The sequence below is a fragment of the Microcaecilia unicolor genome, chromosome 3, assembly GCF_901765095.1.
Source record: "Microcaecilia unicolor chromosome 3, aMicUni1.1, whole genome shotgun sequence".
Lineage (NCBI taxonomy): Eukaryota > Metazoa > Chordata > Amphibia > Gymnophiona > Siphonopidae > Microcaecilia > Microcaecilia unicolor.
Genome location: NC_044033.1, coordinates 245,730,822 through 245,747,275, shown reverse-complemented (window position 1 = coordinate 245,747,275; position 16,454 = coordinate 245,730,822). Strand labels below are relative to the sequence as shown.

Sequence of the window (16,454 nt, the reverse complement as noted above, 5' to 3'; positions counted from 1 at the left end):
CTAAATATATTAAAACAAGCAACAAAATTAAGGATGTTGAATAGACAAGTGTCTGTAGGATTTAAATATGATGTATTTTGTTTTGTGATTACTGTTTGGATATGCTGAATGTATTGAGATTAAGACTAAGTGGTAACAGTACTTGCCTATTACCCTAAGTAGAACCCTGACTATAAATGAAGAGCTTCCCCAGGGGGAGGGTGGGTGGGCAGAGCAAACCAGACCCCTGCTGGAATCCTATCTGTTAAGGTAGGCTTCTCAACACCCTCTCAGGAACTAAACCCAGGCAGCCCAGCTTCCCCCAAACACAGGAATCACTCCAGCAGAAGGAAAAGGCAAAGTACCAGCACAGCAATTGAACACAGTTTTAACAGAAATTACTAGCCCAAATATTTATACTAGCAAGTATAGAATAGGTAAAGAAGCTTTAAGGAGATTCAGAGAGGACAGACCCAAAAGTTAAAGACTGAAGCCCTGCTGTTGTAAGTCTCAGGGTCCCGACGCATTACTCTAAGTACATGCACGTCTTCGAGAGCGAGTAGTTTCCAGGTGGGCCCGTACATGGACAGAGTCTGGGCAGTGGCATTCAATTTCTCACATAACTTATGGAATATATCTGGAATATATCGTAACTTACATGTGTATCTCCAGAATCTACTCAATGGCTGGCTTAAGTGCTCTTACCTCAGGCTCCTGTTAGCTGCATCTTTATAGAATTGACCCCAATGTCCGGTAAATAATTTTTCAGCACAATAACTTCAAAGACTACTACTACTAGCTATCATTTCTAAACCGCTACTAGACGTACGCAGCGCTGTACATTTGAACATTAAAAGACAGTCCCTGCTCGACAGAGCTTACAATCTAATTAGGACAAACAGGACAAATAAGAGATAAGGGAATTACTAAGATGGGGATGATAAAATAAGGGTACTGAACAAGTGAATAAGGGTTAGGAGTTAAAAGCAGCATCAAAAAGGTGGGCTTTTAGCTTAGATTTGAAGACGGCCAGACGTACTGGCTCAGGAAGTCTATTCCAGGCATATTGTGCAGAAAGATAAAAGGAACAGAGTCTGGAGTTAGCAGTGGAGGAGAAGGGTGCAGATAAGAGAGATTTACCCAGTGAATGGAGTTCCCGGGGAGGAATGTAGGGAGACATGAGAGTGGAGAGATACTGAGGAGCTGCAGAGTGAATGCACTTATAAGTCAATAAGAGGAGTTTGAACTGTATGCGGAAACGGATAGGAAGCCAGTGAAGTGACTTGAGGAGACGGCTAATATCAGCATAACGACACTGGCGGATTATTAGTCGTGCAGCAGAATTTTGAACAGATTGAAGAGGAGAGAGAGATGGCTAAGTGGGAGCCCTGTGAGAAGCAAGTTGCAATAGTCTAAGCGACAGGTGATAAGAATGTGGATAAGGGTTCTGGTAGTGTGCTCAGATAGGAAAGGGCGAATTTTGGTGATATTATAGAGAAAGAAATGACAGGTTTTAGCAGTCTGCTGAATATGTGCAGAGAAGGAGAGGGAGGAGTCGAAGATGACCCCAAGGTTACGAGCTGATGAGACAGGAAGGATAAGAGTGTTATCCACAGAAATAAAGAATATGATGGGCACATCCCAAACAGTTACCACACAGCCTTTGAACTTATTAGTTGCTGTTAAGGAATGGGACTTGATATACCACCTTTCTGTGGTTTTTGCAACTACATTCAAAGCGGTTTACATAGTATATACAGGTACTTATTTGGAGGATTATGTCACTTGCCTGGAGTCACAAGGAGCTGTAGAGGGAATTGAACCCAGTTCCCCAGGATCAAAGTCCACTGCACTAACCACTAGGCTACTCCTCCACTATAATTGTAATCCAACTTGCTGCATTTTAGTAAATAAGGTCCATCTGTAAGACTTGATTATTTTCATCTGCCTTTATTTGTATAAAACTTGTCTTTGTTGTTTCGGATGCCTCCATTTTTAAAATGTTTATTCTAGTGCTTTTGATGATCTTAAATTGTATTTTAATTCTATTTATCTTTTTGGTCTGGTTGTTATTTATTGTTTTTATTATACTGTACTTGTTGGATATCTACTATAATAAAACTCACCCTCAATGTTCTGAGGACACTGACGTCAGTGAAGCCAAGCCCTGACTTCCTTCAAAAAGGTTCGAAGGTTTGTGGTGGTGAAGCCACCAAAATCGCTCCGGGCCCCGCCCTTGAGGGCGGAGCAATAGCAGAACAATGAAGGGGTTGGCAGGGAGGGAGGCGGGGGGGTGGGGAAATCGCTCTGGGCCCCGCCCTCGCGTCAAACATCATGACGGGGGCGGTGTTGGCGACGAAAACCTTGCTAGCGCCCGTTTCATTTGCTCTGAAACGGGCCTCTTTTACTAGTTATTTATATGTCACGTTCTCTGTTCTATCATTTGCCTGAAGTGCATAAGGCAGTTTTACGAATATAAACAATAAATAAAATAAAAAGTGAATTTTACGCTTACCTGTTACAGGAGGGTGAATCTGTTCAGGCGTCTCTGATTCAAGATTTTCCATGAAGGGAAGATCTTCTTCTTGTTTAATGCTCAGCGAGAACACAGACGTTACAATCGGAAGACCTGTGATGAGAAAACAAACATGTCTACAAAGATTCACTGAGGGCTTTATAATATTATATTAGGAAGCAGCTTTTAAGTTTCCACATCATCTCCTGTGATCTGAAAATGCAAATCCCTTTAACTACCAAACATTTACTTACTCATGCTGGGGTCATTCATGTTTTCTTTTCCCTCCAATTCATAGTGTTGTGTGGGATGTTTCTCTTCCTTTTTAATCTTGAAGATAACATCAGGATTAAGAATTGAATAGCCTGTCAATAATAGATAGAAAATTGCATTTTAAATTATATTAGTAGAAGTCCCTGGAGGTTTTATGGGCAGTGTGCCGGTGTGTGCATACAGGTGTATATTTTCATGACAAGTCTACTGAAAAGAGACAGCTACACCCTGCCACCTGATTAAGATTAGACCTTGGACAATTTCTGATATAGTCAGTGGCGTTCCTTGGTCGGCTGCCACCCAGGGCGGTTCGCTGCTGCGCACTCCCCCTCCCCCGGATGCAGTCTCTCTCCCCCCCCCCCCCCCCCCCGTGGTGCTTTCTTCTTTCCTGCTGGGGTGCTGGGAGCAGCCGTGTGGCTGTCGGCTCTGCAGGTTCCTGCTCTCTCTGAACCAGAACAGGAAGTAACAGCAGAGGGAGCAGGGAACCAGCGGAGCAGACAGCCGCTCCCTGCACCTGGGGAAGACCGCTCCCACTGCCCCGCCCTTGGTACGCCACTGGATATAGTCTTTTCTGTTCATGATCAGGGGCATCGCAGCGGCCAATGCCCTCTGTAAGCAGGAACCCTCGTGGGGAAAGGAAATCTCTGCTTCCTATTAAAACGATTCAAAAAGGGAAAAAATAAAACCAAGTTCTGGGTTTTAAAGATAACTCTACCTAGAGGACAAGAGAGGTTGAAGAAGAATATTTGATCTGTGACATCTGGTTACCTGCAGGTGTAATATAATTAGGTACAGATCCAGGGCTTAATTTGTAGCCAAAATGGGAAGTGAAACTGTGGAGCGACGGGCGAGTTAAGGGGGGCTGAGGTTAGAAGCAAGTGGAGAAATGGGGCAGGATTAGGAAATACAGTGACTGTTCTCTACTCCAGGGTCACCCCTTTCCCTTCTCTTCCCTGAACCGGTGCAGAATACCCCTGGTGCTCTGGCATCTGAAAAGAAATAGTACAGCCATGTTCCAGGCTGTTCCCCCCAGAAATTAAGCCCTGTGCAGATCTAACATATCAAGCCTTTGCGCTGAAGTTGTGATTATTTAGGAGTCATCATAGATAAATCCTCTCTCCTCTATACCGTACCAGTTTTGTCAGGTTAAAGAGAGGCATGTATGAAGGATCTGGTTTAGACATTCAGGGGACCAGGGCGGAAACTAAAATTCACTTTTTACAATTGGAAAGTCTGTGATGAGGAAACAAATGCCTTCACTGAGGTTTTAGGGCCCCCTGTAGTATGGGGGCCCAGGGCAAGTGCTCTGTTTGCCACCCTGTAACTCCAGCCCTGCATCCCTTAGACTTGATATGAAGCCAATAATACTGAGGGATGCTGCTGAAAAGTTTAGGTTAAGCACTAATCTCTTAAAAGACAGGAAAAGCCAGGCTGACTCTGCCTAAGATGCCCTTTGGTCTCACTCAGCATGACACAACTTATGTTCTTATAAACACACAGAAAATGTGCTCAAGGAATACAAATTAGTTAATATATAACAAATGTATTTGTGGGGAAAAGATGGCAAATAAGCGGATTTACCTTGAGAGATCAGGAAGTTGTGAATCTCCTTGACGACCTTCTTGTACAGCTCCTTCTGCCATTCTCCCAGACTGTCCCAGTCCACTTCCAAGAAATAAGCAGCCACATCACTGAATGCGACTGATGCCTGCGTACATAGTTAGGGTCTTTAGAAGAGATTAAGCCCTTTTACATAATATTTTTTCTGTAGTTAAATTTCTGGCTCTTTACTGGCTGAAGCTAGAAGATCTGAAACTTCGAGAATGACTTTGTCCCCGTCCCTGTGGGTTGACTCCGTCCCCACCCCATCCCCATGGGTTCTGCCCTCATGTGCAGAAGCCTCAAAAAATAATGATATTTCGTTAGCAAAGTAGCAAAAATTTCTGTCTTTTTTTTTGTGCCTGCAAATATGGTAACCCTATGTGTACATAAGCCAGAAAGTGAAACACGAGGACAACGTACAACTTCTTACCTGATCAAAAACCAAGGCAGTCATTTCTCTCCTGTTTCCCCCTGAATTTTGCAGCTGCAGCGATGGATTAGGCTGGAGATTTCCCGTTCACTGGAAAGACAGGAGGAGGCGGATCGCATTCCTGAAGGTCTCAGTTAAAGTTCCTCCTCTCCACCTGTACAGCTCTAGGACTGGAACTTACAGGGTTCCCAGTCCCGGGAGACAGAACGTTTCTGCTTTTCATAGGAGTCTTTTTGCTCTTTGCAGCCCTACAGACGCTGGACCAAGTAGAGACAGTCTCTGAGCATGCGCAAAGCCCTCAGCTGACATCATACTGAGGGATTCCCCTGTTTTTAAAGTGCAGCTGTACCAGATTCAGAACAGGAGACGGTATGAGCCTATCTCTGGGCCATTATCCCTCGGATTAATCTAATTGGCTTCAACTTTTTGTCGTCATTCCTTCTCCAGTTTGGTAGCTATTGGTGCACCAGAATAAAGCTTGGAATACAGTGAGAGAGGCTGTTGGAGCACGAGAATGAGGCTTGGAAACAATGCGAGAGGCTATTGGAGCACCAGAATGAGGCTTGAAAACAGTGAGAGAGGCTATTGGAGTACCAGAATGAGGCTTGAAACAGTGAGAGAGGTTATTGGAGCATCAGAATGAGGCTTGGAATACAGTGAGAGAGCTTAATAGAGCACTAAAATGACGCTTGGAATACAAAGAGAGAGGCTATTGGAGCACCAGAATGAGGCTTGGAATACAGTGAGCAAAATGAGACTCGGTGACTATTGGATCACCAGAATGAGGCTGGTCTACATTAACAAAGGCAGAACGTAAGTAAGTGGCTGCACACCACCACCACTGTCTGAGAGTGGAGGAAGTGAGAAGATCGTGTCTTGTGAGAGCCTAAAAATGGATCAGGAGGGGAAGCAGAAAAGAATAAATCATGAGAGAGAGAAATGAGAGGATCAGGGAGGATGAATGACAAGGCTCTGCCGCTTGCAGAGTGGGAAGGTGGTGCAAAATTTGGCTTGAGTGTGCTGTGAGAGAGAAGTGGCAGAACTGCCCTCCAGGCTGTTCCCCCACAAATTAAGCCTTTTACCACACTAGTTTGTAGCAGCCCAGAGAAGAATAGGAAGCTTTGCAGTGCAGGGTCTGTGGCTGGTACTTTCTCTTACTGACTTTGTTTCCAATCTGTGGTGTTCAGGCTTCGGCAGTTTGCATCTTCTGTTGCCTTTTCACTTCTTGGCTTCTGTGTGAATGATGTGTATTATTTAAAGAAACATTAAGGCAAAAACTAAGAAATGATCTAAAGCAGAGAAATAGGAATTACAACCCAAAATCGGAGGAGATGAGGATACTGATACCAAGAGCGGTGAGGATAAAATTTCCTTTAGGTTGAAATCCTTGCTGTGTTACGTGGATGTTTTACATAATCTAATAACAGAAAAAGATCATGTATACCTCTATATTGCAGTCTCTCTGTTTACTAACACACAAAGCCTTGTGGACTCCAATTATTTATTTATTTATTGCATTTGTATCCCACATTTTCCCACCTATTTGCGGGCTCAGTGTGGCTTACAATACATTGTGAATGATTGAAATACAGTTTGTTACAGTGCGATTATACAGCATCCAACTTGTGTTGGTCTTGTAATACACATATTGGTACATTAGAACACGTGCTTTTCCTCTTCATTTCTCATTTGACCATTCCTCTTACATTCTATCTCATTGTATTTCGCTCTGCTGGACTGAAACACTTAGGTCATAAATGTAACTACAAACTGTTTGACACATTGATGGCCATAGCAATCTCCACTACCGTCAAGAATTGGAAAAATCATAAATTAGTTTCTTACTGCTTTTGGTGGGCCAATGTTTGCATGATTCTTAAATATGAAAAATTAATTGCAGAGCATAATAACCTCATGCATATGTTTATCCAGACATGGGATCAGGTTGTACAATTTTGCAAATCACAAGATTAAGTAAACCATCGTAACTTCCACTTAGTTGTATTGGTACTACTGATTAATGTTATTGCAATGTATGAAACTATCGCTATATCCTGTATGCGACAGTTTATTGTTTGTTTATTTATGTTTGACTATGTTTTCAGAAATTAAAAATATTTGTACTCAATAAATCTAGCATGTGTGGTGGAACTAGTATTCAGCTTTAATAAAGCGCGGGGTACAAATGTAACAAAAGAAAATAGGGTGCAGGCTGTGTTCTAGGCCCATGACAGTGAGTTTGCTACACAACAGTCATTTTCCCACTTCTTCTATACTCATGCTTCTGTCCTCCACTTCCCCTCCATCTGGTTTCCTGCATATCACTCTTCCCTGCCAGAATTTCTGTCTCTCCCCCAGTGACTCTTTCCTTCTTCTTATACTGACGATGATTCTATGCACTGTGTACAGTCCATAGCATTGGTGTTAGAGTGAGAAGAAGTAAGAGCAATGCCGGTCATTGGGGGTGGGGGGGATTAGAAGTGCAGGTAACCATGGGGAGGGATGGAAGGAGTGAAACGCTGGTAACCATGGCAGGGTGGGACAAGGCAAGAGTGAAATACTGGGGGGGGGGAGGGGAAAGAATGAAATGCCAGTAACTGCAAGGAGGGGGGAAGATGAGACTCAACTCAAGCAGAACAAGGAGCGAGTGAGCACTGAAAAGGCAGAGGAGGGTGGGAGAGGATTAACCTGGCTGGAACTGACACACAGGAGGGGAGAATTGTCCAGGGGGTAGTAGACCTAGATGGCTATTGTCCACAGGTTAATTAGTGAGTGAGAATTGTCCAGGTGGGAACTTGCCAGACAGTGTCTGTTGAGAGCAGTTGTCCAAGTAATTACAATAATCTTTTTTTTTTACCAAGCCTGCTATCTGAGCAGTAAAAGTAAGATGATGATAATGATTACTCCTAGATATTTAAGTTGAGCAGTCAGTGTAACCTTAATGGCAGCTATGGTTGGGGCCATGGTAGTAGCAAAAGATGTCTCTGAGATCCAGAGAGTGACTGTCCTAGGGGAATTAAGTACCAAATAGTTAGATGCAAGCCAGACAGATGTCATATTCAACCAGGAATAGTGTGATGTCTTCCCGGACTTACCTTAATCTACACCTTCCCAACTGCAAAGGTATAAAGTACAAATCCTTCGCATCCAATTTTTCCTTCTCAGGTAGCCAGCTTTGGAATGTTTTACCAAGACCCATCCATACCATTAACGGCCTTTTACCCTTCAGAAAAATACTGAAGACCCACCTCTTCAAGATAGTCTACCCTAACAATTCAACCTAAACAAAGCTTGCCCACATGTTTCTTATTGACAATTGTTATACATGGACCATATTTCCCGTTATCCTTTTTGCTACCCCATATCCATTCCTCTCCATCTTCCTACACCTACCTCCCAAAGCTCTTTTCCTTCTGCTCCCAATCCCTCCTATGTTCAATTTACTTATCCGTTAACCCCATTAATTTTGCGTTTACTTCAAACTGTATATTCTTCTTACAATTTTGTAATTTGTATATTGTTACTATGTAAGCCGCATTGAGCCTGCCATGTGTGGGAAAGCACGGGATACAAATGTAATAATAATAAATAATATTCAGACACCGTTGGATCCTGGCATGGTCAATAGAGAGAGGGTCAAAAAAGTCAACTAAAATTAAATTGTTGGCGTAATAATATACTTTGATCCTATGTTCTTGAATGAATGTTGTAAAAGGGCTTAAGAAGATAAAAATGGAGCCCTGCGGAAGCCCACAGGAAAGAGAACGAATGGTCGAAATTTTAGAAGTTCCAGTAACTGTAAATGTTCTGTTTGTGTACATAAGAAATAAGTCAATTTAACACTTTACCCATAAGGCCAATGGATTTAAGTCTAGTTATTAACAGAGCACGGTCTACTAATCAAAATTGACAGAGAGGTCCAACAAAATGATTAGAGCTACCTTACCATCTTCGAAGGCTGTATGAATATCGTTCAGTAGAGCTGTTAGAATAGTCTCAGTACTGTATTGTGGGCAAAATCCCGATTGTCATGGGTACAATAATGTGCATTTTCAGTATGCTGGAGTAGCTGCTGAAAAATAACTTTCACTGTCAGTTTGGATAGATAATAAAGATATGAAATTGTCTGATAGTTCTGAGCTAAAATTGGATCAGTAGTATTGCAAAATTACATTCATAGTGAGCAAAGCTTACTATCAGCTTTCAGTTTATTTCTAAATTATTAGGATTCAGTTACATTAAGCTGACACGTCTTAACTACTGGGATCCAGATCCCCAATGAATCCCAGGCCTTCAGCAAACTGTTGCAGGGTTTTGGGTTAGCAAATGTAATCACAGTGAAGAGAATCATAGCACGGTCAGGAGGTGTGAATGAGATGCAAAGAACCAGCAGGATGAGATCCACCATGGTCTGTTTTTAAAGTGATTGTTTAATTTTGTGTGAAAATAAGTTGGAATGTAGAAGATAAGACATAGCTCTAATTAATTTGGTATGTGAAGGGGGAGGTGGAGCCAGTTTCGAGTTCAGACTGGGCGCCTAGACTGAGAAACATGTGACCACATTATTATTATTTATTACATTTGTACCCCGCGCTTTCCCACACATGGCAGGCTCAATGTGGCTTACATAGTAACAAGTGATTCCTCTGTGAATTGTGTAGAGAGAGAAAAGATCATCAAGTATCAAGAAATGCAGTCGGACACTAAGAAAATGTGTTGGAAAGAGTTTGAAATATGCCCCGTTGTTTTGAATGGCACAGGCCTGATTAAAAGGAATTTTCAAACACACCTAATAAGTTGCCTGTACACATGACATCTTATGCACTCCAGAAGGAAGCTCTTTTCAGCATAACGTGAGCTTTAATAGTAAATTTGAGCACTGCATATACACTGTGTTAGGAGTGAGCTTCATTACTGTTATGAAATCCGTAAAACGAACCCCTTTGTAAACATTGGCCCCATAAGACCAACTCTCACTTTTCTCTGCTGGATGGGATAGTTGATGAAATTACTCTAAATATTCAAGTTTCACCCCGTAGGGACCTGTGAAAAATCCAATGCACCAACCAGTTGAGGTTTCTGGTCAGACGACTGCTGAATTGATTGACATTCTGCTTCCTATGGGGTCGGCAATCAGTTTCAGAAGTGGAAGTACCTTTGCTCTTCCAGTGGTTCTGGTAATCGGGGCTGGCATTGCGATGTCCCAAATTTGCTTCATTCTGACACTGCATAAGAGGCGACTTCATCAGTGATATCACAATAACTGGATGTCTCTGGCCTGGACTCATCATTAGGTGCAGCAGTGACTCCTAGAACATTATTTATTGTTTCAAAACTTAAAAACCTAGGTACCTTAAGAAGTTGACAATTTTGAACACTGTACTGTAAAATCAAGCCCTATATAGTGTTGTGGAGCCTTGATCACTGAGGTTAAAAGAGATTATTTCACACTATAGTCTTATACTGCTCTCGACTACTGATATTCTTTAATGGCTTCCCCACCCCCATACTACCAAATAAAATGACTTCAACGTGTACAAAATACCATTGTTAAGCTGCTTTATAAAACAAAAAACATCAGATCATGTTACCCCTGCTGCGAGAACATTCTTGACCTGAGTTAAATTTAAGATCCCTCTACATTGTGTGTATTTTTCATGACCTGAGTTAAATTTAAGATCCTTATCTTTGTACATTGTAATTTTATACAGGAGTTCCAAGTTACTTACATGCTGTAGTGATTCCATATTGCCCAGTAGAAACTCTTCAATCATCACAAGCTCATTTCTTAAATATTCCCCCTCACACTAAACTAGGTTAGATGATTCACATCACTCTGCTTTTCCCTTTTTGTTCCACAGCTCTGGAATATACCCCCAATTTATTTAAGACAAGAAAGCTCCTGTAAGTTCAAAGCGGGTGTTGAAACCTGGATATTTCAAATAACCTCTGATACTTAATGGTCGTGTAAGGCTCAGATACGCCAGCTTCTAATGTCTTTTTAGTTATAAATTTGATGTTACTTCTTTTATTCTTCCCTTTTGATACTCCAATTATCTGTGTTCTTAACTTTTTCCTACTGGAAACTGTTTGTATTATAATCCTGTAATCCGCTCTGACATTTTGCAAAATAAAAATAAGCTTTAAAAATTGTGTATTAAAATTGTCTGGTGCCATTCCAATATAGCTCTGTATTTCAAATGAAAGCATCTACATCGAAGAAAGTTTTATCATTTATGTTCCATCAGTCAGAAACTTTGATTCATTATTAAGAGATGTGAATTACTTTAGAAACTTTTAAATCCCACATTTAATGGATAGTCTTCACTGTAGGCCCTGGGGAGCCTACAGGGTGGGCTTGGTATGCTCTTGTTACCCTCGGGGGAGGGGGATGGCATTATAGGGAAGGAGGGGATACCAGAGAGGCAGATGACACATCTAGGCTGTGGCCAATATTTAGAACAGTGCCCAGGTAGCTTTGCAGTTAGATAATACAGTCTTTTTGCTGTCCTAGTTTTAGCCCCTTAGTTAACCAGTTAATGGTTGGAATATGGCCACTAACTGGTTAAGTCCCAGCTACTTCCACACTCTGCACAAGTTCTGCCCACGGACCTCCCCGGCAGTGCAGGGGCATTCTGAGGCACTGTCCAGTTAAGAGGTACTGGATATTGACACTTAGATGGTCAGAAAGATTTTAGCGGGCAGTATGCTTCTATATTTGGATCAAAATAGGGCATGAATTTAGAATCCTAACTTAGAATAATGCTACTTCATATCAAGACTTATCCGGACAGCAGCTGCCGCTACCATTATGGCAAACTGACCTCTCTTTTGCGGCATCCCAGCATCAACCCATTTTCCAAGATGGCGGCACTGAGGCAGGAGGAAGTGAACATTGCTCCTGCCTCTTGAAGGTATGCCCTGGGGGGAGACCTTGAGCGGGACAATCGAATGGGGGCGCCCATCTCTAAGGATGGCCCCCATAAAGGGGTGGGGCAACCCGTATTATCGAAACAAGATGGACGTCCGTCTTTCGTTCGATAATACGGTTGGGGACGCCCAAATCATGGAATTTAGGTTGACCTTAGAGATGGTCGTCCCAGATTTTCAGCGATAATGAAAAGCGAGGACACCCATCTCAGAAACGACCAAATGCAAGCCATTTGGTCATGGGAGGAGCCAGCATTCGTAGTGCACTGGTCCCACTAACTGAATGGAAAAAGCCCTTCCCTTATAGGGCATGCATGAAGGAAATTGCATGCAAATGAGCTGCTCGCTCATTTGCACATGATTTCCTTCCTAAGGAGGGGAAGCGACGTCCAAAATGTGGATGTTTCTGTGAGAAGGATGTCCATGGCTTTGCTATTCCTCCAACACTATTTATTTATTTGGATTACAAGTAGCAGCAGTGGGATTTGAACCCACCACCTCTACATTGCAAGACTAGTGCTCTAACCACTAGGCCGCTCCTCCACTCCACTCCCTTGAAATGTGGCCATCCCTATGGGGGGCAGTTGAGGACGTCCAAAATGTTTGAAAGAAGGACGTCCACATTATGCCTCCGCTGACACATATCTCCCCCCCCCCCAAGGACCTGCATACTGCCCCCCCACACACAGGGATGGCCAAATTTCAAGGGAGTGGAGTGGCCTAGTGGTTAGAGCACTGGTCCTGCAATCCACAGGTGGCCTGTCCAAATCCCACTGCTGCTACTTGTGATCCAAAATCCAAATAAATAAATAAAGAGGGTGTCAAAGGCATGGATGTCCTCACAGAAACATCCACACTTTGGACATCCTCAACTGCCGTGGCATACCAAAGGACATACTCTAAAAAAAAAAAAAAAAAGACGAAAGTTTTTGAAGTTTTTTGGGGGGCGGGAGATGGTTAGTGACCACTGGGGAAGTCAGGGGAGGTCATCTGGTCAGTTCGGGCACCTTTTTGATGCTTGGTCATGAAAAAAAATAGACCAAGTAAAGTCAGCCAAATGCTTGTGAGGGTCGCCCTTCTTTTTTCCATTAACGGACGAGGATGCGAATCTGTTAACCACGCCCCAGTCCCACCTTCGGTACACTGCCAACACGCCCCCTTGAACTTTGGTCATCCCCGCAACGGAAAGCAGTTGAGGACGTCCAAAATTGGCTTTTGATTATGCCGATTTGGGCGACCTTAGGAGAATGACACCCATCTCCCGATTTGTGTCGGAAGATGGGTGCCCTTCTCCTTCGAAAATAAGCAGGCTTGGGGGCTCGGGGAGGAGTGCCACCATTCAACAGGGGAATTCTTTTCTTTTAAATGATGGGACAGATTTTGGTTGCAGGAGGGATTGGGCCACTAGGGATTTGTGGTAATAGAAGGGAAGGAGTTGGATCAGTTCAGGTCAGGGGGCCATGTTTTTAGGCCCCTTGTTCCCCTCCCCAAATTAGCATGTACCAGCCATCCACAATTTGGGGGGATAAAAGAAACCAGGGCTACCATAGGCGGTCGGTATCCCAACTGTTTGGGGAAGCTAAAGGGGGTGGGGTTAGGGTGTGGAGCTTCCATCCATAATTGTCTGACAAATACACAGAAAAAAAATAAGTAAAAATAAAATAGTCACAATTAATACCTTTTATTAAATTTAGATATTAGATATGTCAACCTAACAAAAGGAGTTTGATTAATATATATGAAGATAGTTTGGAGGTGTCCCTTTAAATTGGTGGAAAACAAATTCTTTCACCCCATATACAATTTAAATCTTAACAAATGGAACCTCAAACATATTAGATATGTATCATATGTTAAAGAATAAAGTGGTTGCTCAAAGCATATACTATCCACAATCACTCAACTGCAAAACACTATGCACAAATTTGTGCAAAAACACACTCAGAACCTTACTATACCATAAATATTACACCAATATACCACCCATATGGAAAATGCAGACCATCAACAATATGAAACAAGGATCATAATATAATTCTCATGCAGAGCCACAAAACACCCTTTTAGGGTGGATAGTGTTCACAATGAGCTCCTTTTATTAACGACCACATGTAGATCCTTCAAGAGGTAGTGTGTCATGATTTAGGCTCTATACCCTTTCTGATGTTTAGGTGCCACCTCAGTAAGGCCAACACACAATCTCTCCACTGCAAAACACTATATACAAACTTGTGCAAAAACACACTCATAACCTTACCAAACCATAACAGCACTAATTCCAAGGTCAGGATGAGCTACACCTTATGCGTGGAAAGGCAGCACTGTAATTACACCAGGCTCTAAAACACCAGTACACTACCTAGTGACAAAAAAACAAAACAAAAAGGACTGCAAACACTACACACTAGCAGAATACTGCACCTTGATCACACATGAAAAACACATGACACAACAGATATGACACAAGGAACTAGAAAACAAAATATGAAGGCAAAATACTGAACTGGAAAGTTACCTCAAGAAGTCAGACTCAGCATGCAGCAATACCAGAAAAATTGAAACTTGCATGCAAAATATCACAGATGCACATTTCCAAAAGCTGACATATTCCAATTAATACATTCTGAATAAAATACTTTTTTCTACGTTTGTTGTCTGATCATTTAGTTTTTCTATTCACTTTGATCCCAGTGTCTTGTTTTATGCAGTGTCTTCTTTCCATTTGATATTTTTTCCACTCACCATGTCCACCATCCTCCTGATGCGTCCTATCAACCTTATGTAGCCCTGTCCCTATCCTTCCTCAAGTTTCAGTATCTGCCCTCAAAGTGTTCCGAACCAGCCCTTACAGTCAGCAGTTTCCCCTCCATCCATATCCGGATTTTCTCCTCACTCCCCTCCCCTCCATCCATGTGCATCTACTTCCTGTCTTCCCTCCCCTCCATCCATGTCCAGTATTTCTCCTCTCTCCCTTCCCCTCCATCCGTGTGCATCTTCTTCCTTTGTCTTTCCTTCCCTCCATCCTTGTCCAACATTTCTCCTCTCTTCCCTGCCCCCCACTCCATCCATGCCCAGCATTTCTCCTCTCTTTCCTTCCCTCCATCCATATGCATCTCTTTCCTGACCTCCCTGCCCCCATCCATCCGTCCAGCAACTCTCCATTCTCCCCTCTCCTCCATCCACCCATATCCAACAAATGTCCTCTCTCCCCTGCCCCCTCCATTCATCCATCCATGTTCATCAATTCTCCTCTCTCCCCTGCCCTCCACTCCCCTCAAATCCATGTCTAGGAACTATCCATTCTCCCCTGCCCTCTCCTCCATCCACCAATATCCAGCAAATGTCCTCTCTCCCCTCCATTGATCCATCCATGTTCATCAATTCTCTCTCCCCTGCCCTCCTCTCAATCAATGTCTAGGAACTCTCCATTCTCCCCTGCCCTCTCCTCCATCCACCCATATCCATTCCTTCCCCCCCCCAGGTGCGCGCGTGTTAAACTCTTACTTTCAGTGGCAGCAAGTGGCGACGGCAGTAAAGAAGAAAGCACTGCAGGCGCGTCTCTAGCTTCTCCCTTCCCTCATACAGTGTCCAGCCTTCTGCGATGACGTATTTCCTGTTTCCGCGAGGGCGGGACACTGTGAGGGAAGGGAGAAGCTAGAGGCACGCTTGCAGTGCTTTCTTCTTTACTGTCGCTGCCACTGAAAGTAAGAGTTAAACATGTGGGGGGGGGGGAACGAAGAGAGGAGGACTGTCGATCAGGGAGCTCAGCTGAGGGCGAGGAGCAGAGGAACCTTCTGAGAGCTGCCTGGCTGCAGTGCTTCTGCGCGAGGCAGCCCTGCGCTTGGGGGGGGGCAGCAGCCAGGGGAAGGTCACGTATGGGCTGGGGAGGCTTAGGCCCCCCCAAGCCTCTAATACGGGGCACCTATGAGGGTTATGTGCATATGAGAAAGTCAATTTTTTATTTACTTGCCAAAATATGGATATATAAAGGTACAGATATAATCAAATAGTTTCTCATGGGAGAACAGCCGCTGCTATACATACGTAGTCTCTGCCTGCTGACTCTCTGAAATAATTCTGTGCTTCAACTGTTTATATATCCTTTATTGCAAACAATGCCCCACATAGGTTTAACAAATCATCTTCCCCAGAGATCATTCTGCCTTCCCTCAACATCATCTGTCTCCCTTCAAGCTGCTAGACCACATTTTCTTGTTTATTGTAATTGCTCTTTTCCCATGTCTGCTTGCACACAGGAATGTCTTATCAGATCATCAGTCTCTGGCTCACATGCTTATCAGCTTTTGCCCTTTGTCCCTGTTCCATGGTGCATGATCTGTGCTCATTATTTACAGCCACTACAGATCTGGCAGCTTTTTTTTTTTAATGTGCCTATTCCGTGCATGAGTCAGATTATTTTAATGCCATATAAGCTGGCTGAGGAATACCTTTTAAAAAAAAAACTCCAAACAGCTCTGTTTTAACTTCACGCTGTTGAAATTACAGCAAACCCATATGTGCATGCAAACTGTTTGATTTTAAGACAACGAGGCATTTCTTCTCTTGATTCCCAAACAGGCAGGAAAGCAGTCCCTCTTCCCCTCCTCTTTCTGGCTTTCTCATGAAAAATGGCCTGCGGGCCTCTTATCTTGTTGTTTTTGAAAAAATACTTTTCTTTTTTAACAAAAATGCTTGCCTAGAGTAGACTATACATATATTTATAAA

At 43.1% G+C, this 16,454-nt stretch overlaps 1 protein-coding gene across 1 annotated transcript in view; it reads right to left on the bottom strand.

The window, feature by feature from the left end:
• Positions 1–16,454, bottom strand: part of LOC115464549 — a 371,428-nt gene that overhangs the window by 61,425 nt on the left and 293,549 nt on the right. The window contains 3 exon segments of the mRNA XM_030194915.1: positions 2,495–2,608; positions 2,749–2,859; positions 4,349–4,475. Of these exon segments, the coding sequence (XP_030050775.1) occupies positions 2,495–2,608; positions 2,749–2,859; positions 4,349–4,475 (352 nt within the window).